At 41.7% G+C, this 18,632-nt stretch overlaps 1 protein-coding gene across 2 annotated transcripts in view; it reads left to right on the top strand.

Moving 5' to 3' along the window:
• The window catches only part of EPHA3 (EPH receptor A3), a 908,976-nt gene that overhangs the window by 641,503 nt on the left and 248,841 nt on the right, over positions 1–18,632 (top strand). For both annotated transcript variants that reach the window (XM_069637202.1, XM_069637201.1), the window contains exon 10: positions 6,858–6,983. In XM_069637202.1, the coding sequence (XP_069493303.1) occupies positions 6,858–6,983 (126 nt within the window). The remainder of the gene's footprint in view (positions 1–6,857; positions 6,984–18,632) is intronic.

Below are 18,632 nucleotides of genomic sequence, written 5' to 3'. Positions count from 1 at the left end.
AGCCACTGAATATGCCAGCCTCTTTTCTGGAGGATGTAAAGGCAGCATCATGTGACGGATGATTTGATGGGCAACCTTTGGCACTGTCACACACCACTCTACTTGCCCATTCCCAAGAGAGTCAGTTCAAGAAGAAGTCAAACAGTGCACCCGATCCTTTCTGGAAGATCACTGTCCGATTATCTCCTTACAAACCAACCTTTACCAAATTGTTATAATGACCTACCGCATCCTGCAGAATTTGGCAATTTTCCTTCTGGTCATTGCTATTACTCTCCTACCTTTAACCGAAATCATCTGCAACATGGAAATCCGAGTAAATAATTACAAGTTTTACCTGTCTAGGCAAATCCGAGATAGGGCCCTTCAGAAGCAAAATACCACCTAAGTTATGACATAAATTGACTAATAAATATGCCTGAATAGCCCAAATTGAATCCCACAAAAATGGTAACCTTGCTTGCTGTTTCTCCATCTGAAATGTTACATCGTCAATTCTCCTCAGTAGCCAAGAGGGAATGCCTGCGCCCAAGGACAATGATAGTGGTGGATTGATCCAGGAAGTCACAATCAGGGCTGGGCGAAATTATTAGATTCTGTTCTGGCAGCCTCAGAAGAGAAATCTGTCTGATTTCGAACCGCTTCGTCCCAATCAACTGTCCAGCCAGCCCTGCATTTCGAAAAGAGTGGCTCAAACTAATCATGCCATTGCGTGAACCCAGCATGAATCATAAAGAGCTGCCCAAAGTTTCTTGTGCCATGCACAAAACTAGCACAAAACGAAAACAGCGACACAAGGTTTGTCGTGCCATTGTGTGAACCGAGCTTGAATCAACAAGAGCAGCGTGAAGATTCTCATGCCGTTACACAAACCCAGTATGGATGAAAAAATCGGCTGTACAAATGTTCTCGTGCTGCTGTGTGAACCTACAGCATATTGAAAAAACGGTGCAAAGTTTGTCAGGCCACAGCGCAAAACTAGTACGGATCGAAAAAAGGCCAGTACAAAGTTTCTCGTGCTACTGCACAAAACTAGCACGGATCGAGGAAAAATGTGCAAGGTTTCTTGCATCACTGAGCAAAATTAGCACTGATTGAAAAAAGGACCACACAGTTTCTTGGCTCGCGGCACGTACCGAGAACCAATCGAAAACCATGCAAAGTTTCTCATTGTACTGAGTGAAACTAAGGTGGTTAAAAAAAACACACTACATTTCTCGTGGCACTGAGTGAAGCAAGCATGGATCTAAAAAAAAAAAACCTGTGGAAATGTTCTCATCACGCTACACAAGGCAATGAAAGACTACGCACTGCGCAAAGCCGCAAACAACTGGAAGAATTTCAGTGGTGGCAGAACCGTAATGCTGGTTTCGTGGAAGGGGCGGAAGCGGATTCCAGTGCACATTCTGCACGTTTTGCTACACGGGTGGGAATTTTGCACGCTCCTAGTACTGATGAGTGTGGAAAGACCCTTAAATGTATCTTTCTATAACTCCTATACCTGAAATGAGTACTATCAGAAAGATTTCTAGTCCTCTCCCAAATGCACCAAGCAACTAGTTCGTCACCCAGCCAGGTATCTCTTCTTTCATGATCTGTGGCAAAGCATGTCAAGTTTAAGTTTCTGTGCATGGTGCATCAGGCATTTCACGGTCAAGACCTTCAATTCCTCGGGAACAAATAAAGTATTATACGTGATCTTGACTCCACAGATTCTGTAACCTGTGACTCGTCTTGATTCTGAGATTCAGAAAACAGCCAACCTGCGGCAGACTTTTCTCATTATTTGCCTCTAAGGATGTCAAGCTCCCTCATTCAATTCAATACACTGGTTAAACCCTTCCTTTTCCACAAATAAAACTGGTCAGCTACCTCTAGCAGTGTTTGCAATTTCCCAAGACATTGCAGATGTGGTGAACTCTGTGCTCAGTGGGGATACTGCTATAACTTGAGGAGAGTACCATGTAAGCTACGAGGGGGGGGGGGGGTCTGTCGTGTCCTTCTTCTTTTAGCAAATGAGTGCTTCTAGTGAAACCATCAATCCTCCAGGAACATCCACTCTTGCCCTTTCAAAGGTCTACTTTCTGGAACAGCGCGTTTGCATTGCATCAGTGACCGAGACCATAACTTACGGAATTGACATTTCAAGCAATATTGCACTTGCATTGGTGAAAGGCCATCTGGCACCACAAGTAGTTAACAAAAAAATATGCAATTTCAGGTAAGAGGAAGGTTTGCTGCCAAATTGGTAAGAGTTCCTAAACTCACTTCTTCGGGATCATTTACGCGGGAAACTATCCTTTTAAGTGGTTTGGCATTAGCTAATAATTGATTCATTTGTTTTCATTTAAATGATTGGTCATGTGTTCAGTCAGTTTATGGTGAGAAAGTTCAATATGTGCACTATTTAGAGTTAGCTGGCGTAAGGTATTAAACAGAATGCACATTTTACAACATTTTATGCTATTGTTTTTATTGCCCGAGCAATGCGGTAAAATGTGTTGAAAAACTGTATCAGTATTTTTCACAACTTGACACTTCTCGACAAAGGAATCCTTGAAATAGAAAGCTCAGCAGGTTACCCAGAGAAGTAGGTTAGCCATTTATTGTGCATCTTAATTGTTTGTTGATTAATTAATGCTAATTATGTTTTCACGTACTCCGTACTGATGACGTTCAGTCCACATCTAACTGCTCCCACGTTTGCAGGAGACTCGAGATGTGGAACAACGAGATTAAGTGATTTTCAAAAACTTTATCTAGTGTGCCATAATCAACTACAAGTTCTGACTCCACAGGGAAAGCTTTAAGGTGATAATGGCAGCTGATGCCGGACCTAAGGGCCTCTGAGCAGCTCTCAGGTCGAGTTGATGGCCTCATAAAATAAGGGCCTCAGCAAGGAATAAGGGATGATAACGGGCAGGGTGGCCTACCACAACTGCTGTTATTGCTAGTACCACACCAAATTTCCTGGGATGTGAAGGAAATGTTGAGCAACAGAAAAGGTTTGCATAAAAACGGCAAACATACCTCAAACAAGATGTCAGGGAAATAAAGAAGGGAGATGCATGATGTGTCCCTTTTCTATTTCCATGGCTGCCCGGCAGTGGTGGGGGTGTAGTGTCACAGATAGTTGCATGGTATTTTGTAAGCTTGGTCATGTTCCAGAGTGATGGGGTGCGGTGGAAGGTGCCTGTGTCACAGGTTTCCCCCCTTCTCACCTGTCTGTGTTGTTTGTTCGAGTTCTTCGATGAAGTCTTCTTCCGCACCGTTCGGGTCTTGTATAACCCAGTGCTCGGGTCCTCGGTTTCCAGCGTGCGGTTCATGTCCCGTCTCCAGGGAGCGTTCAGATGTCCAGGGAAAAAGTCCAGGAAATGGTGAAGAGCGCACTCGGAAGGCGAGTGCGAAGGAAATCCAGGAATGCAAGGTGAGGACAAAAAAGGGGGAGGATGAAAGAGGAGGAAATTCAGGGGACCGGGAACCAGGAATCAGTGGGAATCACAGTACGAACTACGGCAGCACATGTCTGACTACTGCAAGTGGTAGCGTTGAGACACGCAGGGTCGTGGGCCGTGTCAGCTTTGTAGAACGCAGAACGTACAACGCGGAGACTGGCAAACAGTGTTTCAGGTTCAGCGGCCATGTTGAGAGTACTGCTGAGTTCAGTCCCCTATGGGTCAGGGACCACGAAGTCCAGAAGGGACACGTACGGTGGTTCATGACAGCCTGGGTGGAAGGCAGAGATGTGGATCTTGTGGAAACAGGTCCAGGCAAGTGAGTAACACCAGAGTAGGCTAAGGCAGCAACTTCTGCAGAATGCAGGCCATTATCTGTGGTTTAAGTCCACATTCTGAGCAGCCTGATTACTTGTTCCGATACTCCCTGTTGCTAATAAAAATAATTCCACATTTCTTCCTCTTTAAAAACATCTATGCTGCCCCTTGTCAAGTTTTTTTTTTTTTATTTTTTTTTTTAGAAGGCTGGAAGAGAAACAGGACTTGTTTTCAGTAAATATCACTGTATGTTCATAGACTGATCAAGTTTTAATTTCCATGTCACGTCCGCACCCCTAAATGCAGTCACTATAAAGATGTTTAATATAAAAAATTTGATATATGGGCATTCAATATAAGAAATTCGATATAAACCCTCTATACTGTTATTTTCCTTTATATGTCCACCTGATTCGAGTGTTGTTTATTTTCCTGAAGGCAAATGACTACAACTAGTTACTCAAGGAGGGATGGAACCCCAGCTTGCCCTAATGGTAATAGTGTGACTGACAGAGAGGTAGTTTGGAGAGGCGGGATCTGATTGAGGAAATGCTTTGGAAAGAGGTAAACCGGATCCCTTTTCCTCCCACACATGGCACAGTGAGAATTACTCCTTGTAGATACTTTTGTGACATGTCCTTCCATACAGCGCCTGTTTGAAGATCAAGGTTGTGCTGGGTTGCAATGCATTCCAACTGATGCGCACAGCTCTTCCCCACATTTTCAGGGTCACATCAAGCCCAATATTAATGCATCCAGTTTCTAAGACAGTCTTTCTGAAAATGTTCTGTCCTTGTGTGACTGGTTCTGGATAGTGGTCCTGGTGACCAGGATGATAGGCGATGACACTGTACATCAAATAAGTCTACTGTTAACACGTGTCAATACAACGCATTGCTTAGTTCGGAGTATTTGTAACAGGGTCTTACAATGTATGCACTGTGCAGTCAGTGTAGGTGTGTACACTTTCTGTCTGGTAAACATGTGAATTGCACTGTGCAGTAGACTTGGGCAATCATGCAAAGACACCCTCGCTCACTCACATGTATATGTCAGGAGGGCATGGGTCCTAGAAAGTGGGCTGACTCAACATAAGTAATGCAAGTGACGTCACAGTAAGTGAACAGATGTTAAAGAGAAATTTGTACATTTCACTCAATTGGTCTTACCCAATTGAAGAAAGTGCCCAGGACAAAACACATTTGCCTCACGCAAGATTAATCGTGAACACGAAAACAATAACTCAAGAGAGATGTGTTTCCTATAAGGTTGCTGTCAAATATAAAAGTTGTGCATCTTTAAGCAGAAAGTGTTAGTAAAACCTTAATGGGGTATTTGAGCTTTTATAAACAGATTGTCAAGTGGTTTTGTGGTTAAGTATCTCGCCCCTTTTCAGCTTTGGCACAACACTAAACTAATTGAAAAGATCACGTTTTTTTTGTTCCTTCTATAATTCACAAAACACTCAGGTGGGACTGCATCTACTCTCTGAAAAAAGTTGGTGCACACCATCCACTCCACTGTTCCCTTTGCTTTGTAACCTCTATGTCAGAATTTAAAATTAAATTGATCTTTAGCAATAAAAAAGAAAATTCATGCGCATTTTCAGTATTTTTAGTTATCATTGATTCGGTTGCGTTATCATCCAGAGCCTCAAATTCTCAGTTATAGCCTTAATTAATAGCAAGAAGGCAGCTATGGCCTGCCTCCCAGCTAATGAGGAGGCTCAGAACAGGGGCTTTACCAAATGGTAAAGCCCACACGATGAGTCTCCTAAGAAGCAGGAGGCCATCTTCCCCGCCGGTACTCGCCCCCGCACCTCCTTCTTCTCTTTTCACCACCCACAATTTTCGCACCCCCAACCTGCCCCCACTCCCTCCCAACTTACCTTGAGCTCCTTCATCCCTCACTGGTGCCGGAAACACTGTGTTCCCGGGCGCAGCTCATCGCGGCAATGGCCGCCATGGAAAGTGGTGTCTGTAGTTCCCGTCTCCCTGATTCATTGTGGCCATCTTGTTTTGTAGTTTTTTCCAAGTTGAGAAACAACAAACACAGCATTTCTCCACTTGAAAGAACCCCAATAATATCTGGGTACACATGCTGGGACACTAATAGCAATACACTGCTCGCTGGCGAACATTACCTATCAGGCAATGCCCCATGGCTAATGTTGAAGCCCTTGCTTCTCTCGAACCTCTGGCTTATGCCCTGGGGCAAAACCTGGCCAGTAATGGCCTCCCCCTTGCTCGGGATGTATTGCTTAGTTATCCACAATATTCCATGGGATCCTCTAGGCCAGTCCTTTCCAACTGTTACATTTATTTTTTAGTCTCATATAATGAACACAGATCCAATCAATGTTAATTTCTAATTTTACAAAATATGCTAGTACGTTGTGGAGATAATCGATCTCACATTTTGTGTGATAGATGTTGGTTTTCATTGCTTTCTGTGGTATCCTGCACATTATCGTGATGTAATATTGTGGCTGAACATTGTTTCTCCCCTTTTTCTGTTTCCTCTCTGCATCCCATTCTTTTATGGGGAGACTGCCACGTCCTCCTTCCCCATTCCTTTCCCAACCCCTTCCCCCAGATGACTCTCCCACGCCCCCAATGATGTTTTCTTCCCCATGTGATATTTACCACCACAATTTTTCTTGCCCCTATATTATGGCCACAATAATCTGAAATGAACCCCTTAGGTTCAGGGAATTACTGAAAAGAGATCTATTACAAAAACGGATCACTGACTAAACCTCCCCCAACCCCGCATTTAACACACTGGACCCTCTGACCCTTTATGCACTTCCTCTAACCCTCCACCCCAAATCTCCTTCCTGATCTCACCTGACCAAAAGACAGTGAAAGAGGAGTTGTTATTGCAGTATTCCTCTCCCTTATGATGGTGTATCACCTCCTTTTTCTTTCCTCGGGGTGCCACTAAATTGATGTTCTGCAGTGGGCTACTTATACATCAAGAATACATAAATAAGCATAAATGGATAAATACAGCGACCTATCACTGTCTTTTTTTTATGATAGACAAGTATTCTTAAGAAGGATTCTTATTTCTCCTTAACAGTAAAACTTTCCGGACTGAAAACGTACATTGACCCCCATACGTACGAGGATCCGAACCAAGCTGTGCACGAGTTTGCTAAGGAACTTGATTCGAACTCCGTATCCATTGACAAAGTCGTCGGAGCAGGTAACCAAAAAGCTACTACATAAACAGAGGCGGCGGCGGGGGTATCTGTGCCTTTATGATATGATACAACATTTATAACGCGACTGTACACAAGTGTTTCTAGGCGATACAAGACAAGTCAAGGAGGGGGAAACACAGGGAGATAAAACAAAGATCTTACTAGGCTCAGTGTCATTCAGATTGCGCAAGTGCAGGGAAGTGGAAAGAAAAAAGTGCAGAAGGGATCTCTCAAATGATCTCTTTAATTATCTTTCAAAGTGTGTTTGTTTAACAATCAGCCTAGCCTCGATCAGAGCCGATTCAGATTAATTCTTCATCATTCATTTTATTTGTAAGGTTCGGTTGTTATGGGTTTTTGTTTAGTTTTATTTCCTCGTGCAGCTTTGTGCGGCACTATTAGCAAGAAAGCCTCCTCTTCCAGTGAACATGAAAATAATATAGAAACAGCCTCCTGCTACGATACTTCAATGCTCAGTAATTGCTGCCATGTCTATGTCCTTGTATTACTTTGTCTTTGTTGCTGGTATGATTATTATTAGTACTGCTGTTGTTGTTTTCTTGAGAAGAGAACCCTAGCAAAGTTGTCAGAGTGTTTGTTGAAGTCTTGTAGCAGGAGGCTGCTTCTATATTTTGTTCATGTTCTCTCGAAGAGGAGGGTTACAGGCAATTATAACTAATTAAACAATAACTAATGTAAAAATTAACAAATACAAAATAACTAATTCCAAAATAACTCATTCATTTTTCGTTGTTTTAGGGGAATCCCTCCCAACCTCCTCCCCTTTTTTTAATAATACTTTTCCCTCACCCCCAAAACCACTAATCCCTCTCACAACAACACTTTTTGTTTTTTTCAAAATTAGTTATTTTGGTATTATTTGTTTTTTCGTTTGTTATTTTTTCATTCATTGTTTTGAATTCGATATAATCACTGCATACCACTGAGCATAGAATCTGGTTGTAATAGTTAAGTTTCTCTAAATTGAACTGTTAAGCACGGGGAAGAGGAGGGTGGGGGCGCTGCAGACAGGGAAGAGTCAGTGCTGCAGGGGCAAGGGAAAGAAGATGGCGAGAAGGTGTAGGCTTAGATCAGCCGTCTCAGCTCACATTCAGAGGGAGATGATTGGCTCCCACAACCGCCCACACTGCCAATAATTTAGTTGTCTGACTTTAATGCACTGATCGTCATTAGTAACCTTCCAAGCTACTATATGCAGTATGGAAATTGGAAAGTATTACCACTTGTAAGCACTGACAACATTGGATGTCTCTGAAAGCCAAAAAAAGGTGCAGCCGAAGGGAAGAGGTAATCTATTCATTTGATGGAGAGAGAAAGGATATTCATAGGAGAATGGTGCACAGCTTGGTTGATAATCCTACAATCAATAGAATACTTGTGACCCGGTGGTCTAGAGATAGACAAAGGGGATTTTGATTGGATCAAAAAAGGTACGGGAAGTCAATGGCCTAAGAGCCTTTGGATTCTACATTAAGGAAGGACTGGAAAATGAAGGAGCTATAACGTGGTTGTAGACCATCCAGAGTGGGCACCTTCCCGGAGAATAGGTTATTTGGCCCTGTTTGTTCTCGATACATTTCTTCAATTTTTAGGAACTTGGGGGTTCACCCTACGTTACCCAAGGTAATCAAGACATGTACCCCTTGCTCACTGCTCTTAGAGAGGCACAGCTTTATCTCACTAATGAGGCCTGACTAGGCTGAAACACGTGTCTGGGTTTGCTGAGGGTACTCTTGTTCAGAGGACAATTACCTAGCATTTCGATGCTGGACTGCTCAAGTGGGTGGGTGGGACCAGACTGATAAGAACATGGATATTTCTCCTCTGTGTAAGGTATAGTGAGCTAAAAAGTAGTTGTAGACCCTCCCGAGTTGACACCTTCCCAGAGAACAGGTTATTTGTCCATGTTCGTTATCTGTAGAGGGGCTCTGAGATGTTTTTGTTTTTATTCCCTCTTTGGAGAATGCACTAGGTTAGTGGGTGGGAATGGAAACATGAGGAGGTATTTAAGAGAGGTCCCAACTACAATTCAGTGTAACCAAGGGCCAAACTGTGCATTCAAGGCAGACAACACTGGCAAACTGCAGAAATTGATTATTTTCAAAGCATGTGCAGTGTTTGTTACATATATCCATCGCATTGATACTGTTCACAGTTCAACTGAGAGATATTTGTGTGGGCTTCTCCTTTGCCAATAGTGGATGTTCGAACCAATCTTTTTTACTCTGAGTCTTTCAATTGTGTGGCAATAAAAAGACCCAGGGCTGTCACAGGCCTATGTCAGGTCCAGGTCCAAGGCAACACATTTTGGTGAGGACCTCTTACTATTTGTTTTCACTGGCCCAGTACCTATCTATATACCTACCTGTTTATCTATCTATCTATCTATCTATCTATCTATCTATCTATCTATCTATCTATCTATCTATCCCTCTACCTACCTACCTATATATGTCTCTGTCAGGCCATCTACCTATCCTCTACCTACCTACCTATATATGTCTCTGTCAGGCCATCTTTCCATCTATCTATTCATCTAGACAGATGGACGGACAAAGACAGCCATAAAGGGAGCGACAGACAAGCAAGGCAACTAGAGAGGGAAAACAAGAGAGAAAAGGGAGAACTAGGGAGAGAGGAAGAGGTCAAGTTAGAGTGATTAGAGAGAGCAAGACAGATTAAAATAAATATAGAGGGGAGAGGGAGGGAGTGGGGGCCAACAGGTGTGCAGAATACTTATATAACTCCATCAGAGTATCCCCCAAAAACACAATATTTGCTGGTCTCTTGGCTCCGGCAATGCTATCTGCGTGAGTTCGCTGAATGCTCCTATTTAATTTTTGCCTTTGGCCCACAAGGGTGCGCTGTTCCCCAGCATCTTTAAACAAACCACACTCCATCGAGCCGGCAACCATGTAGCTTTACTGCAGAAAATGAATGACTGGTCAAGACCAACGCTCAGGTTGAATGAATGTCCGGTTATTTAAACGCCTCAGATATAAGAACACACAGAGTGGCACCCCGTACTAATCCAGGATCTATGCTAATTGAGTTTTAACCTCTCAGGCTAAAGTTGGGAGTAACATTGAAAGATTGGAATCATTACGAGGCTTGGAGACGTCCATGAAAGACAGTACTTTAAGGAATGAAAACGTTTAACATTACGCCCGACAGGATAGTTTCAGCGAGACACCCAGACCGACTCTAAGGCAGAAAATAAACTATCATCGAATATGACTTTGATAGAACTTATAAAACAAAGAAATGCACCTGAAATGGTAAACGTCAATGTGGTTTCTGTAAACTAGTAAACGACGCGCGAAGTGTGCGCGGCCTGCACACTTGCAACAAAATAAGACACACGCCATTCAATCAAATCACTTGTCTATGACATTTTGTTTTCATTTTTTTCTTCACATTTTGTATTTTGACAGAAGACAACACAAAGGTGGGATAACTGCGCCATTACGACGTTTTCTCGGAGAGGGAAAATGTTTTTCATATATTGTTATCTACATCCAATCGTGCAAATCAAATGCTACAGAAAATGGCGTTCCCGAAAGAAAAACACGAGACGAGAGAATGGGGAGCGTAGAAAGGGCGCGCCTGTGAAGGCGTGATTTAGAATTCACCAGAACCCAGGGTAAAACAGACCCAGTAGCTTAACATAGAAAGTGGGCATAGAAACAGGACTATGTTGCGCACGCAGCAATTGGGAGGGATGGGTCTGAGCACTGCTATTTCCCTTACATGTTTCTAAATCATCAATCGCAGGGCTGTCGCATCGCAGATTATTCCACTATTTCCAGTTTGAAAATAGGATAATCATTCACGTTTGTATTGGACCACACATAAAAACATGCATTGGTATAATGTTGTCCCAAATACAATCCTTTTGTCCCAAATGAATTTTCGATGTTGACATACAATGATTCATATATGGGAGAAGTTAATTCCTGAATGTCCATAGTCTATTTAGTTTGAACACCATGGGGTTGTAGTGGGGGAGTCGGGGATAGGGGATTTGGGCGGGGGTGGGGTGGGGTGAGTAACACAATTTAGCACTGAAATGTGAAATAGACACAGTTCTGTTACTATAACTGATGATACTAAAAAATGCATTTAAGTGTCCATTGCAAATAAATACCTGTCAGAGCTTGCAGCAACCCTGCAGTCGTTCCATTGTATACATGTTAAAATGGGCACACCATGCATTTTCCAAAATAGAGTAGTCTCTCCAAAAAATGCAAACTAAATGCGACATAAACCTTTTTGTAATCCAAACTTACCTATATTTTTTCATTTTTTTTTAAAAAAATGCACTCCCACTTTTGTAAGAAAAATTTAACAATTCAAACCGAGAGGAAACCTCAAATTAATGTGGTCACTTGGGGAACAGGACTATGCTCTGTGTCATGGGTCTGATACCCTGGCTGTGCCAGCTCTGCCCATCACTCCCGCAACCCCTCATGCAATAAACTAAGTATGGGAATAAGTAACATCAATTGTACTTCTAGTGATAGTGGCACTGCAATGAAACACCAAACACCTGAAAGCATCAAAAGAACCTTAAAACCTGGGGCTATAAGCAAACATTTAAAAACGTCCACATTTCTCTAAGAACTAGAGCCTTGAGCCACAATCATAGCCACAGTTAAATAAGACTCTTGAGAACTGAGTGGACTGCCGTAGCTCAATAACTCTGCCCAAAAAAAATCCTTAGCATCAGATGTAGACACGTTTTCCATGACCGCCATAAACACTTGTCCCTACTTTATGGTCTGCCTCCTTTAAATGATCACCAGGAATTTGCATCCCATGGTCTATGCATCGGTATCTGAGTATGTGCTCAATCCCCGCTCCCCATCACTTTCGTTGGGGGTGAGGGCTGAAGCCCAGTCAGCTCAATGGTGTTGCAGCACCACTTGTGTTTAATCCCTTGGTTACTTATTGGTAATCTTCATTACTCATTGACCTGTTCTTCCTCGTCCCTGTACTTGTGTATGAGGCTCTTTGACTCATACACAAGTACTGACTGGGATGAGGTAGGGACATGGTGGTAATGCCTGGCTTAGTTATCTGTAATCTTCATTACTCCTAGTCCCACTCTTCCTCATCCCAGTACTTACCTATGAGGCAAGTAGTCTTATACGCAAGCACTTTGACCAGGACAAGGGATTTGGAAGACATTCTGGGCTGGGAAGCTGATTTTGGGGGTTAGGAGAGGGTAAGTGTTTTGGTGGCTCGGGTGCCACGGGTATTGTGCGATAATTCATAATGGTCATACATGTCCAGGCTAAGCAGGCATGATATGTGGTATTAGTGGCTAGAGAGGCATTTTGGTGCAGCCAGTCTAGTCATTTTTTAGTTTGGCTTGACTTTTTTTTAACTTGGTATCTCTATTAAAGCAGTCATGCTAAGTGTAATTACCTGGCTAGACTGGCATTTGGGTGCTGCCAGTCTAGCTGTTTCTTTCTGCAGCATTGTATATTTTTCTGGGCATCTGTGATAAAATAACCATGATAAGTGTTAGTGCTCCGACTGGCATTTTGGTGCATCCAGTCTAGGTATGTATAAATGTGGCCTGGCATGCTTCACTGTAATTTGTTATTAAGTGTCTAGACTGGTCTACATTTTGCAGCCAGTTGGACATGTTTATACTGTGGCATGACATTTTTTATAGTAAAGCATTATATTAATTAAAGCATTAATGTTCCTGCGCACCGTTGGTGACTTGCACATATTGGATCTGTGGATTTATGTTACCCTACAAAACAATTGCAAACACTGTGGCCGTTTAGCCAATTTTTCACTGAAAGTGTGCTGTATAATGCTTTAAAACACATATGCATATCTTTCTCCTAGTGCACTGTGCGTCAAACTCCTGCAGCAAATGTTCATGTGCATTGTGCACGCGTGGTAATCTAGGCCGGCCCAGAGTGAGGCGCAACCTGTGATTTGATGCTGAGTTAGAGGGGGGCCCACAGCATGTCTCGCAGGGGGGCCCCCAAGTATTATGTTATGCCACTGATGCCCGCATTACTCGAGTGGCGTGTGCAAATACAAGTTGAATACGTATAGCTGTATTCTGTTCTATGCTCCCTCCCCCACCTTGTCTGTACTGTACCCTCTCTACCAGATGCAATTTGAAGTAATGCTCCTGTGAGTTTGTCTATTACAGAACCAGTAAATAATTTGATCCAAACACTATGTGCTTGATTTACAAAGTGTGTTTCTATGGGGGGTTCCCATTCAAAAATGCTTTTGTAAATCAGACCCTAAAATAACCTAAATGGAAGATAAATGTGAAGTGCTGATTGCTCATTGCACCCTGTGCCTAGCAAGCAGACCATCGACATGGCAGCCCGTTGTCGTACACAGGATCTGCATGCACAATACACACATCCAATGGCTTCCAGAACCAATGCATGTGAGAGTTTGGGACCTGCTGATGTTATGTTATCAGGCGCAAGCCTTTATACAATGTGATGCTCTGAGAACAGTCCTTGTGACAGGTCAGTAAGGGCCCTTCACGTGAAACTTGTCATTTCACATTTCCCTTCAGCCCATTCCCCAACCAAAACCTATCTTGAGACATTTTGCACACAAACAATCTGTATTAGGTTTGTTCATGAGACAGGAATTGACACCATATGAAGCAGATGATTCCACACTATGTACTAATTAAAGTACCAAAGTACAATGTTACATTTGCTTATATATCATGCCAACACATGCATATGTCTTGTAATCCTACCAAACCTGTATCAAAAGTGGCAATATCAGTATTTTTAGTACTAGCAGTATTATTAGCAAAGATGGTGTAACTACTAGCACAAGCAAAAGTGGTGATGCTATTATAATAAGCATCAGTAATACTAATACAACTGTGAATATGAGTATGACAACTATTACTGCTGATATTACTGCTCTCAACAAGAGCAGAAGTAGCAGAAGTTTAAATAGTACATGAACTAACAGTAGCAGTAGGCGACACAGTAGAAATAGTAGTTGCAGCAATAACATAAACAGGTAATAGTAGATGTCGCACTAGTACTAGGACCTATACTGCCAATAGTATTACTTATGCTACTACTATAGCTGTTGAAAAATGTGCTACTCACAAAACTACTATTACTACTACTGATTGTAGTAGTAATAGTAGTATTAGTACTATTCTATTAGTAGTAGTCATAGTCATGTGATACTATATATATAGATGTGTATATATATATATATATATATATATATATATATATATATATATATATACATACACACACAAAAAAGACAACCCACCACACAGAGCAGCCGGACCACCTTCCAAGGTCAGGAGATGCAAAAATTACAAAGACCCGTAGATAAATAAAATATACGCTTTATTGCATAAAAGGCATCGAAAAAGCAGGGTACAAAGGGACTAGAAGTCCTACGTGAGGCGTTTCATACTAAACAGGGCTTGTTCACACAATGGATCGAATGGTTACAAAATAATTTAATAGATACTTGTCCCTTTTCCCTCATGGCAGCAGTAGTAATCAGACATAGTGTGCAAACAATGCAGGCAGACGTCTTAGAACCGTGGATTACGCTGGGAGCTATGTATCCCACAGGCAAAACTGTAAATCTGACAACCAATCAGGAATATGCATATCAGTCATCAGACTCTGCTTATACATCTAAAATACGATGAATAGTTTACACAAGGGGAATCCATACAACAGATGTAAATGGAAAACCCCAACATAAAGTGCAAGTGCCAAAGGTGGCCAATGGAATGCTATACATATACACACATGCCTTTGTTCTCTAGCACCTTGACATGTCTCTTGTGCTAAATGGAATTACCAATAAAGATCTCAGACCAAATAACCATTCAAAGAATATGGCAAAGTACTACTCTATTCTCAATTTAATAAAGCAGGATCAACTGCCAGTCATCAGACAGATGCTTGCACACTCACACACAAACTTAATTACACACAGGTATTATACGACAATATGCATCCTCTATGACACCATCCTACGTGGCAAACCATAAAACCTAATAGTGGGAGGGATTGGTTAGGGGAATATGTCTATTTATAGAATGTATATGGTTAGTAATTCATTGGCTGTCTCTTATCTGTAATACACTCCTCAAACTACCCCTAAATACATATAATGCTGATCGTAGCAAACAAAACGGCAGCGGATTGGTCTATGCAACATTTTATAGCAGGTTACCCCATAGACCCACTGATTGGTTGGCATTCTCACCCAACCTTGGATTTCGGCTCGGCTAGATGCACATAAGGAAACCGAAACCCAGGTGCTTGAAACACATCAGATTACTCCCTACATTTCCCAATTAGTCCATCATCTCTCATCAGTCTGGCCATGAGCCAAAGTTTCACATCTGTAGTTGACCTTGTAGCCTGATCTCTGTTCTAGCACATTCAAGGGAGTATAAGCACATCACTATCTTCATCTGAATCAACCTCTGAGTCACATGTCAAGAGGCCATGAATTTGTCCATTTCAGCATCATATTTACTGCTATTTGATTTAATTATACTGAGTGTCATTTCTCCTCTTGGCCTCTAGAGACTTGCTCTCTCTACCTTGTACCAACTTTATACAATCACTCACGCTAATAAAGAACAATTAAAAGAAAAAGACAATTATACATTTTTAATTGTCCAATATTTGTCTCTTGCAGATGTTTTCTTCTTCTTTAATTTAAGAGAAATATGTCACGTCCATATTTATCCGTCTGCCTTCCTTTGTGCTTTGCAGCTATTCCTTAAAAATAGCATCCTTGATCCCAAGCCAACATTGACTCCTCTTTGTTTTGCACATGAAGCTGTCCTTATACAGTCTCCTGACTCTGCAACCCTGATCTGTTTCTAAGGTAGTTGAATTGAATATTTACACAAGCCGGCATCCATTTTCCAACTATGGCCGTCCTTGCCACATTACATATTCCTCTATAGCACCTTCTTCGTATCCTTTCTACCTTGCATTACTGCATATTTACACTTATTGGTCAGCAAGTTACTCTTCTTTTGCATTCATGATTACTTTATCGTTTCGTACATGTTTCTCTTATTACTTCAGTTACATCGTCGCTTATCAGTATTTTCATATCGTTTCAGTATGTCCTCGTAAAGCTTATTCATGACATGACTCTGCTGTCATCAGATTTCACTGAGCGCCACATGATGTCCAATGGTGCATACTGATATCCTTCCATATTGCATACTTACACACTTTCAGTGCGAGGGTACATTTGATACAGTTGTCTGAGTGCATATCGTCTCTCGTACACTCGATGCGGTATGGGCATAACACATGGAGTAAAAAGAATCGGTATATTAGTGCACTCCAACATTTCAGTGAATAAAGTCAATGTAGTTTTATGGGTGTAAGAGGGTGCATTGGAGAGATTAGCAGCCCTGGCAATGGGCTGTAGATTCACAAGGAGAAAGAAACCGGTGTCCACTAGCTGTGGAACACTCGCATCCCCTGCACATCTGGTGTGTTTGTGAATACAAACAATAGTTATGATGTATTTAAGTTCAATCATAGAGTTTTATACAAAGGAATGTTATTATCAAGATAGACATAACAACTTCATACATGTATCTTTAAATCACTTTACAATTAATTCATCAATATTCATCAAATTAATATATTTTATATAGACATATTACTGCTCTACGTGTTTCGGGACTACCGTCCCTTCATCAGGAGCACAAGTTCCACTTTGTTTCTTTAATTAACCTTCACTGTGATCTATATTTCAAAATAGAGAGTGGAATATAAAGTTTATTAGCTCTTCTGTACTCATTTATTGATATATACTGTATTTAAATGTACACAGTTGCTCTCATTTCACCTCACTAGTCATTCACCTGGTGGAGATCTGAAGTGGGTATTCTGGGACGGGGGTCCTCCGTTCAAGGTTTTTCCGGGTGGTTGGTGATGTCTTTGTTCTGCCTGTGGTCTGTTGGGGGTCTTGGACCACGTGAGTTGTAGGCATTTCCTCGTATCCTTATTGAGAAAACCCAAAGCTCACAAAGTGATCCCAACAAGTAGGTAGAGAACCGAGGGAGACTAATTCCTCAACTCTCAAGTCTGAGCCGAGTGCCTTCTTGACGTGAGGTTCATTTCTTAATTACCTAAGGTAGGAGACCACTTGTACACGGATGTGTAGCAGACCAATACTAAGAACACGAACACATACACAATAAACATATTTATAATTTCAACAGTTTAATTACAATATTTATTAACCGCATTTGATGGTGCACAAAGGTTAAAATGAATTCAAAATGCATGTTTTCAGGTTCTGTGCAAGTACTGTCACTGTTTAAATTTGGCAGGTCTCTTTTGGCAGAATCTTTTGCATTTGGTGCCCGCATAACTTAATCATTTCCTTCCACCATTGTCTTAAGATATGAAGTAAGTGGGTATACGAAGACAAAAAACTGGAAAGATCCCCTCGATTGAAAATGAGATGAACTCGCCCGTAGACATATTGGGCCTAATTCCTAGAAGCGTTTTATAATGGCAAAATCCCAGTGGAAAACGCTGTGTGAATCAGGGCCATTGGACTCTCATTGCACAATACTCTGTGCCTGATACATAGAATCTTGAAATTAATCCTATGTGCTCCTGACAATCAGCCAGGATGTGTATGCGCCGAGTAGCACCACACCCTGATACTGATTAATAAAGCATTCTGTAGTTTTAAGCAGCTCTGGTTTCCTCAGAAGCCCTTTCCCGAAGGATCGTGTGTTGGGCATTAATTACTTCCGTCTCACCTCCAAAGCCCAACACCCCGAACCAAGAATTTTCAGTCGAAATAAAACAGATATTTTGCTGAACCTCCTGCTAATCTCAGTTGCTGTCTTGTTTTTCTACGTATTCTCTCTCTCTCTCTCTCTCTCACTCTCTCTCTCTCTATCTCTCTCCTTAAACAGATTAAAATATCAATTAGCACAAGGGAGTAATCGTACACCAATCAGAATACAGTTAATAATCCCTGCAATTAACCTCATTCCAAACGTTCTGACTTTAATCTCGGCCTAGCAGCTGACAGTGCGTGCACGCTTCCATTTTGTTTTATTTCACCACAAGGTGCTAGCAGGTTTATATCACTGGGATAACGCCCTTTACCAGACTAGTGCCCACCACCTCACCACATTCAATACCTTCGTCGGGCTTTATCCCATGTTCATGACCCTCACTCAGCCTACAAGGCTGTTTTTCTTTTAAATGCTACAATTATGTCCGCAAGCTAGCGCCCAGATGCCCCCCGGGTTCGGTGCGCTATACAAATGAATGAATAAATAAATAAATTAAGTCAATTAAGTTGAGTGCGGCAGCGTGACCTCTACCTAGAGATCAACAGGCGCTGTTACTTCAAATAATGCAGATTCAGTCCCTTTCAGTAACTGAAACTAACATGTTTTAACAGGTTCCAGCCCATGTACTTAAAAAAAAATATGAGCAGGAGGGTTTAGAAAAGGTTTCAGATTCCTCCTATATTTGGGAGATGAAACGTAGGCTGATATAATCACTATTTCAGGTTTTTTGAGTTTGCCTCTTTTTCTCTAATGAAGTTGCCCAAGTAATTTCTGAAGG

The sequence above is a fragment of the Ambystoma mexicanum genome, chromosome 7p (assembly GCF_040938575.1).
Source record: "Ambystoma mexicanum isolate Mex_15411 chromosome 7p, UKY_AmexF1_1, whole genome shotgun sequence".
Lineage (NCBI taxonomy): Eukaryota > Metazoa > Chordata > Amphibia > Caudata > Ambystomatidae > Ambystoma > Ambystoma mexicanum.
This window is presented reverse-complemented; position numbering and strand designations above follow the sequence as displayed.